A 17,000-nucleotide genomic window follows, 5' to 3' on the forward strand; every position below is an offset into this window, starting at 1 on the left:
GGTACGCGACTTCCGGTTCGGCACGACCCTGTACCGAATTATTGGGCGCAGGATATTATTTTATTTTATTTTGTTTTATTTTAATTCCGTTTTTGCGAGCCGAACCATTTAAAATATCTAGTTCCCCGACGGACATAATTGAGTGACGGACCGAGTCCGACCGTAAATCTCCGCTTTCACTTTGTGCAGCGCATTCTCGCATTTTGACAACATGGCAAGTGAGCCTGACGAACCTGAAGACCCACCCGCAAACCTTAAGTCCTCCGTTTGGGAACACTTTGGTTTCAGGGTAAAATACGAAGATGGAAATAAACAAGTGGACAAGACAAAAGCAGTGTGCCGACACTGCAGAACAGCGGTCGGGTATGTACTTGGAAACACGTCTAACATGCTAACGCATCTAAAGCGACACCACCCGAGTTTGAACGTTAACCGGCACGACTAGAAAAAGCAATCTGGTGCAAACTACGATATCGTCGTCGTTTAAAAAGAAAGAGCGTTTCCCTGACCATCGCGCTAAAGAAATAACCAACGCCATTGGAGTTGAGTAAAATTGTTTAAGCTGCACTTTAGATATAAGCATGTTTTGTTTACTGCACTTTAACAAAGTGGGAAAGCTAAGTAAGTTCCTAGTAAAACTGAATCTGAGCAGGCTTTAAAGCTGACCAGCTGCACTATACTTTTTATTTTAATTGAGTAAAACTGTTAAAGCAGAAATGTATATTTATATTTTTCATTCAAAAAATGTGTTAAAAAAACAGCAGGATTTTATTTTTCACTTTTATATTTCTATTTTCATTCAAACAATGTGAAAAAGCAGGATTTTATATATATTTGTTTCATTCAAAAATTGTGTAAAAAGAGTTAACTGCTGTGGTGGTATGTTTTAATAAGGTTACCAATAAGTAAAAGATATTTAATAGTTGTCTATTTTTTCATTACTGTACCGAAAAAAAAACGAACCGTGACTTGTGTACCGAGGTACGTACCGAACCGAGATTTTTGTGTACCATTACGCCCCTATTTTTGCACCTTGGAGCCAATCATGAACTGCTCAGACGGCACAGCCCTTATTTTGTAATTGTGGAGGTTTCCTGTTGCCTGGACGTGTGTTCAGACCCTGATGCGAGAACCATGCAACATCTTTCTTGGGACACTTGGAATAAAGCCATTGTTATTGGTAGTAGTAACACTTGTGTTTTTCAAACTATGATAAGTCAAAATGTGTGCTGTTAAAAGGCCTATGCCCAGATCAAGCAGCCCCAGGAACTGAACACAGGAATCAAATCCCAAAGTCAGTTTCTCTGCAATAACTCTGTTGAAGTGAATGGAGTAGGATATACATGCATATAAATGGTTAAAGTTTGTCTTAGTAATCAATAGTGGGTCGTTTTATATGGTATACTGTTAATGTCTGTGGCCATTCTGGTTATTCTTCCCATTTTTTTCCTCAAAGAGAATTCAGGGTTGCTCTTTTTCTGATCTTTGTCCCAGTATCAGTGTTCCCTTTGGTGTAGCCAGTGTGCAAAATATTATGTATTGGCAAGACTGGGAAAACCTATTAGAACTGAATGCATGGGGCACATGAGGCCAAAAGGATTGTTTTTGATCTGTATCAGCTGATGATCAAACAACAGCAGGAGGTGTGGCAGGTGCTGTGATAACAACTTCTTATTGTGGATTAGGTTGATAGCTAACAATAGATAAATATCTGGTAGTGCAAAATTTTAAATGCTTAGACCTGCACAACTGTACTGTAACACAGGCTGAACTTTAGGTTCATGTTTGGACTGCTTTAGGCAATATAGCACAATACCTTTCTATTTGGATTCAGCCATAACAAGCCATAAGAGAGATGTGTTTACTGGTCTCTAGTGTGTACCATGCTGTTGGTGCACATGGCATATTGTGTACTTGCTGCACAAGTTGTTGATTCAGCTTGGCACGAGGGGCATGCCAATCTGAATCAACAACTTGCTGTACTGATAGTCCCTGTACAATTCAAAGTGTTCAGGCCAATAGGACAGAGTGACATCAACCTGTGAGGACGGCACATGTTGTTGTTATCATAGTCTGTTCTTGCACTGTAAGCAAAACTTCCTTTCTGTTGCAGATTTTGACTTTGATGAATTCGACAAACCTGGTGCTGAGCGGTCGCGCAGGAGGAGAGGCGAAGATGACGATCTAGAGAGGTAAATCATCTCATGTTCCAATTTCTCTATAAGTAAAGAGCAGTAGTGTTTGTAATTCACAGCCTGTTAAAGTAGTCATAATTAAGATATGATATTCATCTCTTCCTATAGAAAAATAATTACTGTTCTATGAAATTAGTTATTAGTTTTCCACAGTTCTGATATACCTGTAACAGCAGCGCTTTCTCATGCTCTCTTATTGATATTAGCCCTTTTTACACAGATGTCACACTATAGGGCTGCTATGAAGTTCCGTCTTTATCCTTCCTTTGCAGCTGACATGGAATCAAACTGCAGCGGCATCATTCTGCTCCAGTGTGTGATTTTAAATAGCATCATGGCATGGTGGAATCAAAAGAGGCATGACGGGCGTGACTTTTAACACAAGTAGTGTCTGCCTACAGTGTGACATAGATAACATACCCATCGTCAGCATTTTATAAACAATATCATTGGCATAACATAGCAATAATTTACTATCTCTGTTACATGGTGGCTGATCTCGTCCTTTTGAGGACATTTTCAACTGCTGCTCTTCTTCTTTGAGTTAACTGCCAACTGTTTTACATGCTTTTTAAATATCCTGTGGTGGGTCGCACACATAGCATGTCATCAAAATGTCACACCCACCCTGCCCATGGTCCTGTCCTGTTTACACAGACACCGTTTTGGCGTTGTTACTACATTCTGTGGCGACTTAAAGGCGAGATGTCTTTGTCTCCCCATTCCGCACTCGTACCTTACATACAGAATGGCAAGGCAGCGTAATGGCGCGATATACCTGCCTTGAACAGGTAGTGTAAAAAGGGCTATTGTTTACCACAGTCTGCTATTCTCTTCTGCTAACCAGGAAAACAAGTCATTGTCGTAATTTTATAACCTTGTTTTATTTGTCTTTAATAAAAGAAAATTAATTTTATGCCTTTAATGTCAATTTTTCTCTATGGTATCAAATGCTGTATTAAGTGTTACAGCAGAATAACACCCTCTGTAAATACATGTAACACTGCACGATTATCTGACTCAGCTAACCTGGTACTGGTTGTGTTTTCTTCTTCAAAGTGATTTGGAAGAGGATTTGTTGGGAGAGGACTGGCTGTCAGGTAAAAAGGTAAGATAAAACAAAATCTCGCTGTTTTGTTTACTTTGATTTTTATGTGCCAAAAAACAGTTGGCTGTGTCAGTATGGGTTCTCCTCAAGCAGGAAACGGAAAATAATATCCAAAACATTGGGTGTTGGTAGAACATTTAGAAAATAGAAGGAACAGTTGACTTGTAGCAGGTGGCTCCTCTGCAGGGGGAACTGTTGATGTGAAGCAGGAGGAAGTACAGTGGACAAAAAAGAACCGTGTTGACCTGCCCAGATTGCCTTCACCACATGGGAATAGTGCATCCTTTGGGGTTGGAGGTGGTCCCCTGCCCCCACACCTTACACACAACTAAGCAGGAGTGGAATGCAATTTCAAAAGAGCACACGGTAATGGTCATTTATTTTGGTTTCAGAATCCCTCAGAAGGGTCAGATGAAGAGCTGAATGATGACCTTCTACAAAGTGACGATGAAGATGTAAATATGAGGTAAGCTATGACATAAGTGCCATGTTTTCAAGTAATGTATTCAGTCATAAACTGACAAAGTTAAGCTCCAGATTTTGCAGATTTAACTATCATAATTCATTTCTGTTTTCGGCAAAATCTCAATGATTTGTTTGTTTTCAGCGGTCAGAATGTGAGCCTCAATGCCACATACAGCTTGGGCACATCCTATGACCAGCAGGACAACTTGCAGGAAGCAGACTACACAGATGACGTTGTGAACCTGGGCGCAGAGGGCTGTGAAGAAGGGGATGGAGGGGAGGAGGGGTACCAGGGAGGGGAGTACACGCAGGAATACAGCCAAGACGGCAACTCAGAGATGCCTGAAGACCAAATGGATTACACTGGAGAGGTAGCTGAGGGTGACGATGGCTACCAGGATGAAGTGTTAGACATCCAAATCAATGAGCCCATAGATGGTGAATTTCAAGTGAGTTCTCACATTTGCTTACTCACACGTAAAAGCCTGCAGATGCACACACACACGCACACACACACACACACACACACACACACACACACACACACACCTCCTCCCACTCCCTTTTCTGTCCAGCGCCATTGTATCCAAGAGATAATATCAGTTTTCTTGTCTCGCTAAGGGGACAGTCAGGATTGAAAATCTATTCAGGAGAAGGAGATGTTGGTTGGCGTTTTTGGGCAGGAGAGGATTAGATTCATTATCACTTCCTGCCAGTTAATTTCTCCATCTTGCTGACAAAGTTTGTGTTGACAGCTTGTTTGGCATGAGGTAATGCTGTGCTGTCGCCTCCAAATCCCCGTGCCATTGTGACCTTGGGCCCTGTATCTTTGGGGGAGTAAGAAGCTGCTTTGTGTCGGGGAGATGTGCTGCCAATCGGCGGAGGTTAATGTGGGGGGCTTTTATCTCAGGCTTTAGACTGGATCTGATAAAGTCTCATGCAGGTGAAAAGATTATTGACCTTCCTGAGGACACCCCATACAGTTTTCTAATGATTGATGCGAGTTTCCCTTTCATTCGTTTCCTTTCCCTCTTAGCCAGGACTAAGAGGATCAAAGATAAGACCAGATCCATGTGCAAATGTCCGTTATGGTCCATTTACCAAGGTGTGATGGTGTTTGGCACCTGACAGAGATATATTGGCCTACCTCTTTTCTCCAAACAAAGATAAGATGTTGACCTTCTTACTGAGGGTGCGCTGCACAAATAGACGTCTATTTTGGATTTTGGTAAATGTCTGCAGGTGTGTATTTGTATTATGTGTAATAACTGTTCACAAGGTCACTAAACTACCTGGCCTTGACATTTTGCTCGCCATGGTATTCATTGAGTACTATGTGGAACAGTTTAAAGGATTAAGCTGTTGTGTTCCCTTGGGGCAGCCTGTCCATCCGTCTGGTTTGCTGAGAGTGTTTTTTTTCCCTTTCTGCATTAATATGTGCTGCTGTTTGGCAGGTTAATGGAGCGCAACACCAAACACCATGGTGTGACCTACAGTCTGACCTTATTTAGCAGTGAGTTTTTGTTAGAGGGTGTTGTACAGATAGAATGTTTGAATCACTAGCAACTCCTATACCAGTTGTAGGAGCTTGTTAGGTTGTTGCAATGAATGAAAGGTATATTTGGAAATGATTGCATCATGACTTGAACTGTTATCTTCTCATGAAGTAGTAAAAACAGGTTTCCCACAATGTTTATGTCTGTGGCATGTTTTTGGCGTGGAGTCATGAACTTACAGTGCGGCCAATAACGGAGTGATTTGCGAGGAGTCAGTCAATGATATTTTCACCATCATTGAACTGGGGAGGAGTGCTTTTATCCGTGCCTGCATTTCTGTATATCATGTCAAACATTTACATCTCATTGAATTTCAAATGCTGTCAGGAATAGTAATGAAGCCTTGCTCCCACTGTTATGGTAATTTGGGGGGGGGGGGGGGTTACATAGTGTCTCCCCAAAATCCTCTCCCTAACGTTTTAATGTTTGCCTTCATGTTCTGTATAGTTTTTGTATTTTTTCATAAATTTATAGGTTTATAAATGTAAAATTTCTGTCAATTTAAATTGCATATGTAATTATCAAGGCCACTTGAATTTATTTTAGCCATCTAAATTAGATAAAAATATGCACACCCATATTTAAAAATATATGATCTTGGTGTCTGTTGAACTCATTTATCTATTTTGCTTACATATATTTTCCGCAGCATCACATAGCATAAATAGATGTTTTAATTTTCAACATCGACTTTGAAATTGTTTTCCAGCAATGGCATAGATACCGTCAGCCATTGCTGATCCTCATCGAAGCATTGTTACCTCTTTAACCAATCAATACATATTATCCATTTGATCTTTAAAGGATGATGAGTACCAAACCTCCTATGTTGATGGGCGTCTGGGTGAACATGGAGTCCAACAGGAGGCAGTCCCTGAGGAGGAGCAGGAGGAGGAAGGGGGAGAAGAGCAGCAGGAAGAGGAGGAGGAAGACACAGCCAAGGGCTTTGACACAGAGGAGGTACGTCGACACCCTCTGTGTAACACTTTACACTTTTTGTTGGTATGACTTGATTGCGTTTTTTGTTTGTTTGTTTGTTTTTAGAATCTGCTGAAACTAGGGATGCACCAAACTGAATTTTTCAGTCATGATACCGATACCCTGGGTATCGGCTGATAAAGATAACCGATCTGATACCAGTGTTGATAAGCTGTATGCCTCATTGCGTGAAAGTGACTTAGATCATTCGTTTATGTATAAGGCTAGAGCAAGCTTGACTTAAACTTTGGTTTCCTAACTTTGTCAAACAAAATGTAACAAATGAATACATAGATATAAATGTATTGAATTGTTATTGACAAAGAAAATAATAAATCATGCACCAGCAACTTGGTAAAAAAAAAAAAAGTACTATTCAAGTGTAAACCATATAAATGTAGCAACATATTAGTCAAAACTAGAGCTGTACACAACTTTATTTAGCTGTTTAATACAAATATTCAATGATTGTTTTTTTTTTTCCATACAAAGTTTTAAGGTTGGAACGGGGTTCAGCGGGACGTTCAGAGTGACAGTTTGTTTACTATATTAGGTGAATGCCGCTAACTGCAAACGATGGATTGGAAATGTTATCAAACAAAAGTCAGACACTGTGTCGTATTGCGTTGCCGTGGGCTGTAAATTCACCACTTCTCAACAGAAGATTGAAGATAATATTGTCTCATGGCCTTGCGGTGGAAAGCCTCTCTTCCTCCAGGCCACTGCCTGCGTGTCCGCCAGTCTCTGCAATGAAGAAAAAGTGTCAAAGTCAAGAGCACTCAACTCCACAGTAAAATCTGAGGACGAAAATGTCCCCAGAAGTACACTGCACAGCATTCTGACTAGCAAGAAAAACAAACAAACAAAAAAATGCTTGCTCAACTTGAAGCAATATCCGTCGACTGAGGGGGTCTCTGACTGATGATTCAAATCTCTGACTTTCAGGGGGCAGTTTTAGTTGTAACTTAGACAGACATTGAAATATCAGTAAAAAAAAATATACAAATGCATAAAATGAGAACACAATGTGGTCTAGCAGTGAATATTCACATTTAAGAAGCTGGAACTTGGTAATTTTGGCACAATGTTAAACCATATATTTATTATCAAAATTGTTTGTGTTTAAAGTTCTGTTGATCAACTAATAGATGAACTGATTATTTCTTTAGCTTTGGAGGAGATTTTGTGATGCACTATAAACCACAAAGTTTAACACTGGCCTGAATTCACACAAAGTTGAGCCTATTGTAAAAATTGTGACTTGTTTTTAACCTCTGGAAATGTCCTCAGGTTGAAAATGAAGCCATGCCTGAAGAAGAAACAAAGGAGGAATCAGACGAGGAGGACGAGGAAGATGAAGAGTCTGGCCGTTTACGGTTCAAATCTGAAAGAAAGGACGGCGCTGTTGTGCGGTTGGCTAACGCAGGCTGTAGCAGGAGGGATATCCCTGAAACACTCGGTACACATTCTCCTAGCTGGGTGTTATTTATCCTTTGTTCAGCAACAACCAGAGTGAATTCTCAAATATTTTCTCATCTTAAATTTTTGCTCCACCCTGTAATAGGTTCACACTACAGTTAAGCATAGAATGTATGTAAAGATGGATAGCACGTCTCCACTTTCTTCCGCTGCATAAAAATGAAGCCAAAATATCCAGGATACCTGCGCTACCGTCTTAAGCTGGTGACATTATTTGGAGCCAGACTCTATGAAATAGCAATCGGAAATGGGAACCGTGGTATCAAGATCATGCCATACACCCATTCAACCCAGTCCCGAGCAGCGCCATTGATTGCGAGCACACAAAGCTGTTAATCATGATGTAATACCCCCTGACTATAGCATCAAGTCACTTATTAAAACCAATTAAAAACCAAAGAATGAATAGTACATGCATCAGTGTGGTAAGAACTACCTTAAATGACAGGGACCATATTTGGGAAACATTTATTTGATGTGTACTTTGAATTTTTATTTGGCCCTTTAGCATGGATTTTTATGACCTGTACTGCAGCCAGCCACCAGGGGGGCAATTCAGATGTTTTTGCTTCACTTTTTGGACTCCGTTATGCCATCCATCTTTATAAACAGTCAAGGTTATGGACTTAAGTCTTTATTTTTTTTTACCATGTTTTTCTTGACATTAATGTTGAGTGCTCTGTTTTCCTGCTCTACCTCTCATTAGAACTGTCAGAGGAGGCTAAGCAAGTTCTGATGGCATTTGAGGAACAAGAACGGCAAAAGAAACAAAACCGATACGGAGGCCGAGGCATGCGAGGAGGAATGCGAGGCGGCAGAGGAAGAGGAGGCTTCCCACCCTATGGAATGGGAGATTTTAGAGGAGGATACAGAGGAAGAATGAATGACCAGAGGCTCCCCCTGATGGGAAACATGGGCATGCAGGTAAACCACTCCACCTGAACACTAAAGGGATAATCTTTTTGGCTACAGTATCGCATCACTCAATACTGAACCACTCCTGTTGAAGAGTAGCTAAAGAACACATAAGAGCTTCACTGGATAAGATGATTTGAAATGGCTTGACTCTTTACCTTCCTGCATTCGTCACAGTCACAACAAGGCTGGGTGTCTTTGTACTTGACGTGTTTTGTTCGCCGCTGCTCTCTTCACTATCTAAGACCTCCAAAGCTATGGTCGTTTACGCATGACAAAAGTCAAAACGCTCTGCTCTCCCGTATCTATGTTGATATATGGATTATAGCAAATCGTTTGGCAGTAGTCCATTTAGACAGTATTATACGAAATTAAATTTGTTCTTTGCCCAGGATTTAGTTTCTTGTGGGCTTTTATTATTAGATATCACTCCAAGCATTTAATCCTTTGATTTACATGGCTCATCAGTTCATACAAGACCTTTTGAAGGTCTAGGGGAAAAGTCACTTCCAACCTAAATAAAAAAAAACACGTAGGGATGATCTTCAGTAACAGTGGAAGGTTACCAGATTTCAGAACTGGGCCAGGTCTAGTTGTTGCCATAATCACTCCCTGTTAATTGTGACATTAAAGATACCACATTTCCATTTTTTATGTTATTTTTTTTATTTGATCACTGAATGAAATTATGCATTTCACCAAGGCTACATTGTACAAAAGTGCACAAAAACAGAACTATTGTACATGAATAATAAATTAGCAATATACCATTGTGTTAGAGCAATTGTCCTCAAGGCTGTGTGACATTTCACTCCAGCTTTCCACTATTTTGTGTTTTTCATTCAATGGTAATAAGTTGTAAAATTCCAAACAAAATATTCACGCTGGAAATGAATATTTAATGACAGATGGACGACATGCCAACACTACAAACATTCTGCTGACTGCTGTTACTGAGCGTTTACTTTTCACAATATACTGTATGTTTAACCACTCGAGTGATTTGGTCACTGGCATGTTTGTTTGTATGATAGCTTTAACGGATAGGCTGGCCAATTATCAAGCACTCATTTGAAACTTCACTTGATGATATAATTATTGTTCATTTATCAGTCAGTGCATCCCTGGCAGATATATCCTGATGCTAGCACATAATCGACTCTCCTTCTAAATAGATGTAGCTCAAGTTAAATAAACATATAGTGATCGCACCAAGGTTACCATCAGTTTTATGTCACTTTACAAATTCTTCAAGGGAGCATTGCATTAAATTACCTAGGATACCATCTTCATCTTGCCTGTGAATTGACTTGTTAGTGTGTCATCCCATGGCTGCAAGTAGTGATATCAGAATCCTCCCAGAAAGAAATATGTTTTGACAGGTTGTTTTGGTTTTTCCCCTCCTCTCCGTTTCCCCATCTCTTTCCAATTAGCAGCCATCCTCCCGAATGCCTCTTCCTCATCAGCCTCATCAGCAGCAAATGCACTCCCAGCAGCACCACCCTTCACGTCCAAGAGGACCTCCTCCCTTCCAAGACCACGGGCGCCCGCTGGTCCAGCAGCCCCTTCAGCCCCTCATCCCCCCGCACATGGCTCACCGCTCCCCGCCGTTGAGGCCCCAGATGGAGCCGCCACCACGAATGATGAGCTCCCCGCCACCTAATTTCCCTCAGCATCACCAGCAGCAGCCTCCACAGCCCAAAAACATCCACATTAACCCCCATTTCAGAGGGCCCACGTCATCCTCTGTACAAGGTAGGCTTATCCACTATCACTGAAGTGCTTTTTACCAGACATTTTATTGAACTTATGTCACTTTCAACAAATTTTTACCTTGTTTCCAGCATTTTTCTGATGTGTGCTGACCCATTCATAGTATTAAAACTGATTTTGCAATCTCATTTAAAAACAACAGCAGTATTGCCACCTGTGCATTAGCAAGGAGATGTGTTGCATCCAGCCAAGCTCTCCTAGTGATACACAAATAGCCTCTAGGAATGATAAGACTGAGTTTAAATCATAAGACATAAAGAGCTATAAACATTTTGAAAGGATCATAACTTGATTTTGGATTCAAAGGCCATATCCGAGCATATAATATGAAGCAACATTTCTCCCTAGTTACTGCAAACTATTGAAATGTATGTGCGTTTATGGTATATTCACCAAAATATCTCTGTAGGCCTGCTCATTAAAATATGACATTGAATGCATTTTTTCAAGGCTGGGATGAAAATCCAGATATTTTCTGTGCTGTGAAGCAGTTGGCTACAACCGGTCAGTTTAAGATGACATGAGTGTTCCCTTTGTCTTGTGCAAAGTTGATGTACTAGTCCCATATTTGTCACATTTTAGTTCTGTCTGCATGAAGACAAATAAAAATGCAATAGATTTATTTAATTGACAATTTAAATTCTGAGAACGAGAATCATAATTTTCATTTTATCCAAAATCGTGCACCCCTAGTTAACCAGCAAGATGCTCAGCTGAGGTGCATGTGATGTCTGGCAGTTATCCTTACACTGTCCTGAAAGGTGTCTGGATTAGAATGTCATTTTGTTGTTTGGTTGAATGACAAGTGAATAGCTCTCTCAGCCAGTAATGGGTTTATCCTCCATTTTTCTTCTGGCGGCATCACCATTTCATTCCCTGAGATGGGTTTATCTGGCCTGTCTGTCCAGGCCAAGATTGAAATTTTGTTAGCAAAGCATGTTAGCGCTTGTGTGTGTATGTGTCACTTTGTGCAAGTGTGCATGGATTTTTTGGTTTTGCTCCTGAGAGGAAGACGTGTTCTGGAAAATAAGGAATTGCCTGTGGTTATGATTAAGTGTGTGTGTGTGTGTGTGTGTGTGTGTGTGTGTGCATAATATGTTTGTATATATGCCTGTGTATTTTTATTTATTTATATATTCATTTAAGTGATAGATTCCAACTGAATTTTTTCCTGTTGCAAATGTTGACATACAATTACAGTAACCCTTATTTTGAAGCAGTATGAAAATCCATTTCTTCGAATTATATTGTGCTGAATGTTGTCAAACAGCAAATGTCTTATTTATTTTTATCAGTTGCATTTGGCAAATTATTCTCATGCATTTGATATTTTCTTGAGCTCCCTGGTCCGTGTCCAGCTGTGTAAAGATGTGAGGAGCGACTCTGATACAAAATTTAACATGTATATCTGTGTAACAGCCTTTAGCATGGAGATGTCTAATGGGCTCCTCCCTTTTGACTATCACCACCCTCTCTGTGCCTACTGCCCCTCATTTTCATTTTTCTCCCCCTCCTCCATCCACCCCCACCCCCTTTCTCTCTTGCTCTCTGTCTCTCTCATTGCAGTGCCCTTGATGCCTCCTGCTCAGAGCCAGCCCAGACCTGCTGTGGGTCCTCAGAGGTTCCCTGTGAGTAGCAGCTGCTCCTCTCCCTCCCTTTCGCCACACTTTCTCTCCCTCTCCACACGGTTAGCGTCCCTTTTTGTGAGGGCAATATCATTACGGCAATTAGACTGCCTGCCCTGGCCAAATACTGTTAAAGCAAATCTGTAAACACCGATACGTCTGGCTGCACAACTGGAAATGCGTGATAGGGGCTTTAGGCAGTAGACTTTTGGAGGTCGAGGCTGCAGTGGCGGGACTTAGTTAGCAACTCTTCATGGATGGGCTGGGGCTCAGACTAGCCAGCTTGGCACATAATGGAATTGTGAGACCAGGATATACTGCCAGTTAAAATTCACTTTCCACAAGTTTGTGTCCCAAAGGCACGGAGACCTTTTTTGAACGGTATTTGAATTAATGAAACATGCTGGTGGTTTGATGGGGCTGGGGTGAGCCTCTTGCCTTTTTGCACCATATATTCCGAAGGCTGAATTTCACGTCAGAGAAAAGGGATCTTAAGTCAGTGATTTCCTGTAAGAAAAGGTCCTTTATTTCACTCACAAAGAACCTATCCGAGGGATGACGGAAATGCCTTTAAAGTAATTACTGTATTGAGGGAAATGACTCGACAGCAAGATGGCCAAAGTGCTTTAAGTTACTCCGTCCTTCTAGTTAATGATGCCCAGGCATCAGGTGGTGCTCGTACTGACTGACATCCTCCTGGAAAGTGCATTTTATATGGATTTATGCAAATCAGCCATTGGAAAATAGCTGCATCCAATTGCATTCATGTGGATTTACAACCCTGTTGCCAAATGAGCCAGCCTCACATAGAGTCAATCTTTGTCAAGAAAACTGTATTTTTATTTACCTCCTTTCCAACCTTCAATGTCAATATCGTGCAATTCCTGTTCCCTGAGGTCTGTGATTGTGCTAGATATTGATAGCGCAGTAGAAGGGAGCTGTTTTGCCTCTTATCAGACAGTAGAAGGTGGGCTTGGAAGGGTATGCAGACAACTGGGCCGATGAATAGCATAGTGTTGGATTCCCCAGCTGTCAATCGCATTTAGGCTGCTGTTGCCAAGGACACAATTTGAAATGCAGGTGACATACCAGCCGGCAACATTCCATTTACCAGTGGGCACCTGATTACTCATGATTATCATACATTATCATCCCATCAAATTTAATTGTTAAAAGACTGGGCGGATGGGGGGTCATAGCCTCTAGTATTACTGCATTAAATTTTTGCTGGTGGAGACTGGTTTTGAAATATTAATCTCAGCACCAATTAAAGGTATTAGAATATATAATCTGTTTAGATAATGACGTTCAGTTTAACCACAAAATAAAGATGCCACCACCTACACTATTTGGAAAAGGGCTATTATTACCTACATACACCTTTCTTAGAAATATTTTATTCCTTGTGTCGCATGTTGGTAATGGTATCAGCCACTCACAGCTCTGAAACAATCCTGTGAACAATAACATATCCCAAAAACAAAGAATATGCTTCGTTGCCAACAGTTTTTATTGGTATTAACTCCTAAGAAGTTAACACGAGACCCAGCAACAAAACATCTCTTTAAACTCAAATTTCCATTCTTTGTTAAATACTTTGACATTTGGCCCCTCTCCATTCTGTTTGTCTCGGTTATCCCCTCACTGCTGAGAACTATCCCAGCATCAGTTACATATTGAGCAGCCCGCAGCCTGTTTATCAAGGATTAAAAGCGAGAGGATGAGCTGTGTTATTTGAGAGGTATTATATGGACACCAGAGTCCTCATTGTGCAAACCTGCCTGTCTGACCTTTTAGAACAGTATGATTGCGCCCTCATTGTGATCCCCTGTCTTTGTAAGCCCCTTTGATTAACTTTCTGTTAAGCAAGTTTTTGGGACTCTGGCCTTCTAGCTTTCTAACACCTCTCCTCTCTAAATACCGCCATGCAGCAGTGGAATAAAGATGGATTAAGCCTTGATAGCATCTTAAGTAATTTACAATAGGCTTGGAGGAGGCAAGCAGCCCATTTGTGGAAGTGCCACGTGTTGAATAGCAGGTTAATTTTTCAACAGAGATGGATGTTTAAAAGAATAAAGGAGACAGTTATGAGAGGGATTCGAATTCCAAGGAGGGATTAAAGGGTTGTTATCTAGTTTTCCTTGGAAGATTGATGGGAGTAGTGTGCATGCAATGAGTAGAAAGCTGTCAAACATACGAAGCGGTTGAAACAAAGGTGAGGGCACTTATCCCCTCCTGAAATACCCTTTCCTTGTTAGAGACAGGCTTTTAGAAGCTTTATCAACAAAGCCCCAAGTAGCATTAATGCAGGTTTGCTCACGAATTCAGGCCGAAGGGTTTCTTTAATATTGGCATGCATATTGATGTTTACAACTCAAGATTCTGCGTCTTTTTAATGACCCCAGCCTTTCAATTACAAGCTCTCCCTGCCCGATGCAATACTCCACAACAAATTCCCATTTTTCATTAGTTTAATTTGTTTGTGATTATTGAGTTCCCAGTATGGCCTATAATTCATGAGTTTTGTGCTTTCCCAGGGACCGGGAGACTTCCAGCAGCACATGTCTGGTAATTTCGGTCAGCCCCAGCGGCCCCCTCATCACATGGAGCCCTTTAGGAACCAGCCACCTCAAGGCCCCCAAGACAGAGAGCCCCTCTTTATGGGAGGTGAGTCCCACACCCACCTTGGACGAGGGTTACAAAGCTCTCTTGGCATATTTAATCCTATTCGACATCACCTCTGGCGGTATACCTACAGGGTATGCTGCTAGCTTTCTGGTGCTGCTCCATCAGCAGCACTCATGTTAAATGCATGTGTATATATATACATCTGAATGAGCCTTGGAAACTGCATTAAACAACTGTATTTCTGATTTCCATTCACAGTGTTAATGCTGAACTAAATACACTGTTGTTTACCGTTTCACCTTGATAGAGTTGTCTGTTTTTGTTTCCCTCGCCATAACACTATACATCTGGAGAGGAAGTTACTGATGTATTGAAATTGGCTCACAAGGAAACAAACTGACATCTCTGTTGTGTTGTTGTTGTTTGCTCTTACCCGTGTGGGCACAGAGCACACAGAGTCAGCGAGGTTTCCAGGGCAGCACATGTTTGATCACCAGGGCCCCACTCCTCTGATGAACAGCAGCCACAACCTCCATCAGCAGCAGCAGATGCCCGGCCAGGGCCAAATGGGTTTCGGCCCCCCAGGACCAGCCTTCAACCAGCCGGGCCAGGGTCCGCTAGGACTTTTTCAGAGAGAACCCCCAAGACCCAACCTCCCTCCCCACCAAGGTCATCAGGGGATGGTCGGCTTGAATCAACAAGGTGGGCCCCCCAACCAGCCCAGACCCTTCATGGGCCCTCGGCAGCCGTTTGGCCAGCAAGGGAACCTTTTTCCCCCTCCACAAGTTCCGTTTGGGATGCAGGTACGACTAAGAGTAAGTGATTTTCTAACCAGTTGATGTCTGTGTATTTGTGCTGTATGTTGTGCAGCAGTTTTGTGCCATTTCTCTTGTTCTTCCCCAATTGTTTCTTGACTTTGCTTCCTAAATATGGTAATTCGATCAGAGTGTTATGTTCTTTTCTAGCATCCCCTCTTACCTGTGACGCTTTTTGTAAAGGCGCCTGGCAGACAACTCACACGCTTTGTCTGCCATGAATGTATGAATTTTTATCTGCTTTGCTCTAGATTATTAAAATTGCTGTGGCAAGAGCAATGACTAGACTAGAGTACTGTACACATGAATAAACTAGTCTAGTTATCATATTCACTGCCACTGAAGCGTTAAAGGAAAAAGACTCATGTCTGTTTGGCACCTCGGCATTTTGTCAGGAGACATAGACAAGAGCTCCCTCTAGTGATTGAATCACTATTGCTGTACTACTTGGTAGATACTCGAGGATACTGGAGGTTAATTATATGCAGGAATTGTCTGATTCAGTGTTGAGATTTGTGCTCATAAGAAGTGATACTATTGCTATTGTAAAAAATGAAAAGAAATAACAGTTCTGACATTGCTGGTTTATTCATGCTGTAGTTTGTTCTCATTCTCTGATTCCCCAGGGCTTAATGCACGGCCCTCCTGTCAACCAACTTCCACATCACGACATGCCGCCCCATCAGCCCATGCACCAGCAGCAGCAACATCATAGGCAGGACTTACCCCATCATCAGCAGCAACATCTAAATGTCAGTGAGCCTCGCCCCATGATACACCATGGACAGAATCCCTTCCATCAACAGCAGGCGCATGGTAGCCCCAGGCAGATGACGCCCCGCCCTCAGAACCCCCAACAGCGCAACATGTCCAACAGGCAGAGGATGGTGAGAGATTAACATATTAGCTCATCTATTTTCTGTTAAAACTGATGAAAGGCAGCAAAATTGGGTCATTCTGATTACTGTATTCTGTCAGCATCTTTCCCCAATAAACAAAAACTAGCCTGTTAAAATGTAGTGCACATATTAAGATCAGATTGATTGTAAATACAACGTGAAATGTTTGTATTTTGTCCTTTCATCAGAGCACACCTGTCTCCAAGCAAATGCAACAGCGCAACAGCAACCTCCGGGAGCTCCCCGTAGCACCTGGCAACATGAACATGAACAGTGCCCGCCCCGCCGCCAACGTTAGGCCTGTTGCCAAGGCAACACAGGGGGCGCGTCCTGGGCAGAGCACTCAGCTGGTGCCTGACGGTGGCAGAGGAAGAGGCCAAGTTGCTGCCAAGATCGAATCACAGCCTGGAGAGGCAGGCAGGACAGTTGTTCGCAAAGAAATCGCAAGCACACCCTCCAGCACGGCACCACAGGTCAGCATTTTAACACTTGTGTTAAAAAAACATTGGTATGGAAAAATGTCATAGCAACACAATGGACAAATAATTTTCAGATAAATGTGTC

General features: G+C 41.8%; 1 protein-coding gene across 4 annotated transcripts in view; it reads left to right on the plus strand.

Moving 5' to 3' along the window:
- The window catches only part of rbm33a (RNA binding motif protein 33a), a 30,374-nt gene that overhangs the window by 2,739 nt on the left and 10,635 nt on the right, over positions 1–17,000 (plus strand). For 2 of the 4 annotated variants that reach the window (XM_050057242.1, XM_050057241.1), the window contains exons 2-14: positions 2,114–2,192; positions 3,255–3,303; positions 3,696–3,769; positions 3,911–4,217; positions 6,129–6,284; positions 7,593–7,761; positions 8,488–8,705; positions 10,130–10,451; positions 12,036–12,097; positions 14,632–14,761; positions 15,170–15,537; positions 16,164–16,424; positions 16,625–16,909. In XM_050057242.1, the coding sequence (XP_049913199.1) occupies positions 2,114–2,192; positions 3,255–3,303; positions 3,696–3,769; positions 3,911–4,217; positions 6,129–6,284; positions 7,593–7,761; positions 8,488–8,705; positions 10,130–10,451; positions 12,036–12,097; positions 14,632–14,761; positions 15,170–15,537; positions 16,164–16,424; positions 16,625–16,909 (2,480 nt within the window). The remainder of the gene's footprint in view (positions 1–2,113; positions 2,193–3,254; positions 3,304–3,695; positions 3,770–3,910; positions 4,218–6,128; positions 6,285–7,592; positions 7,762–8,487; positions 8,706–10,129; positions 10,452–12,035; positions 12,098–14,631; positions 14,762–15,169; positions 15,538–16,163; positions 16,425–16,624; positions 16,910–17,000) is intronic. The other 2 variants (XM_050057245.1, XM_050057243.1) reach the window with 2 other exon arrangements.

The sequence above is a fragment of the Epinephelus moara genome, chromosome 11 (assembly GCF_006386435.1).
Source record: "Epinephelus moara isolate mb chromosome 11, YSFRI_EMoa_1.0, whole genome shotgun sequence".
Classification (NCBI taxonomy): domain Eukaryota; kingdom Metazoa; phylum Chordata; class Actinopteri; order Perciformes; family Serranidae; genus Epinephelus; species Epinephelus moara.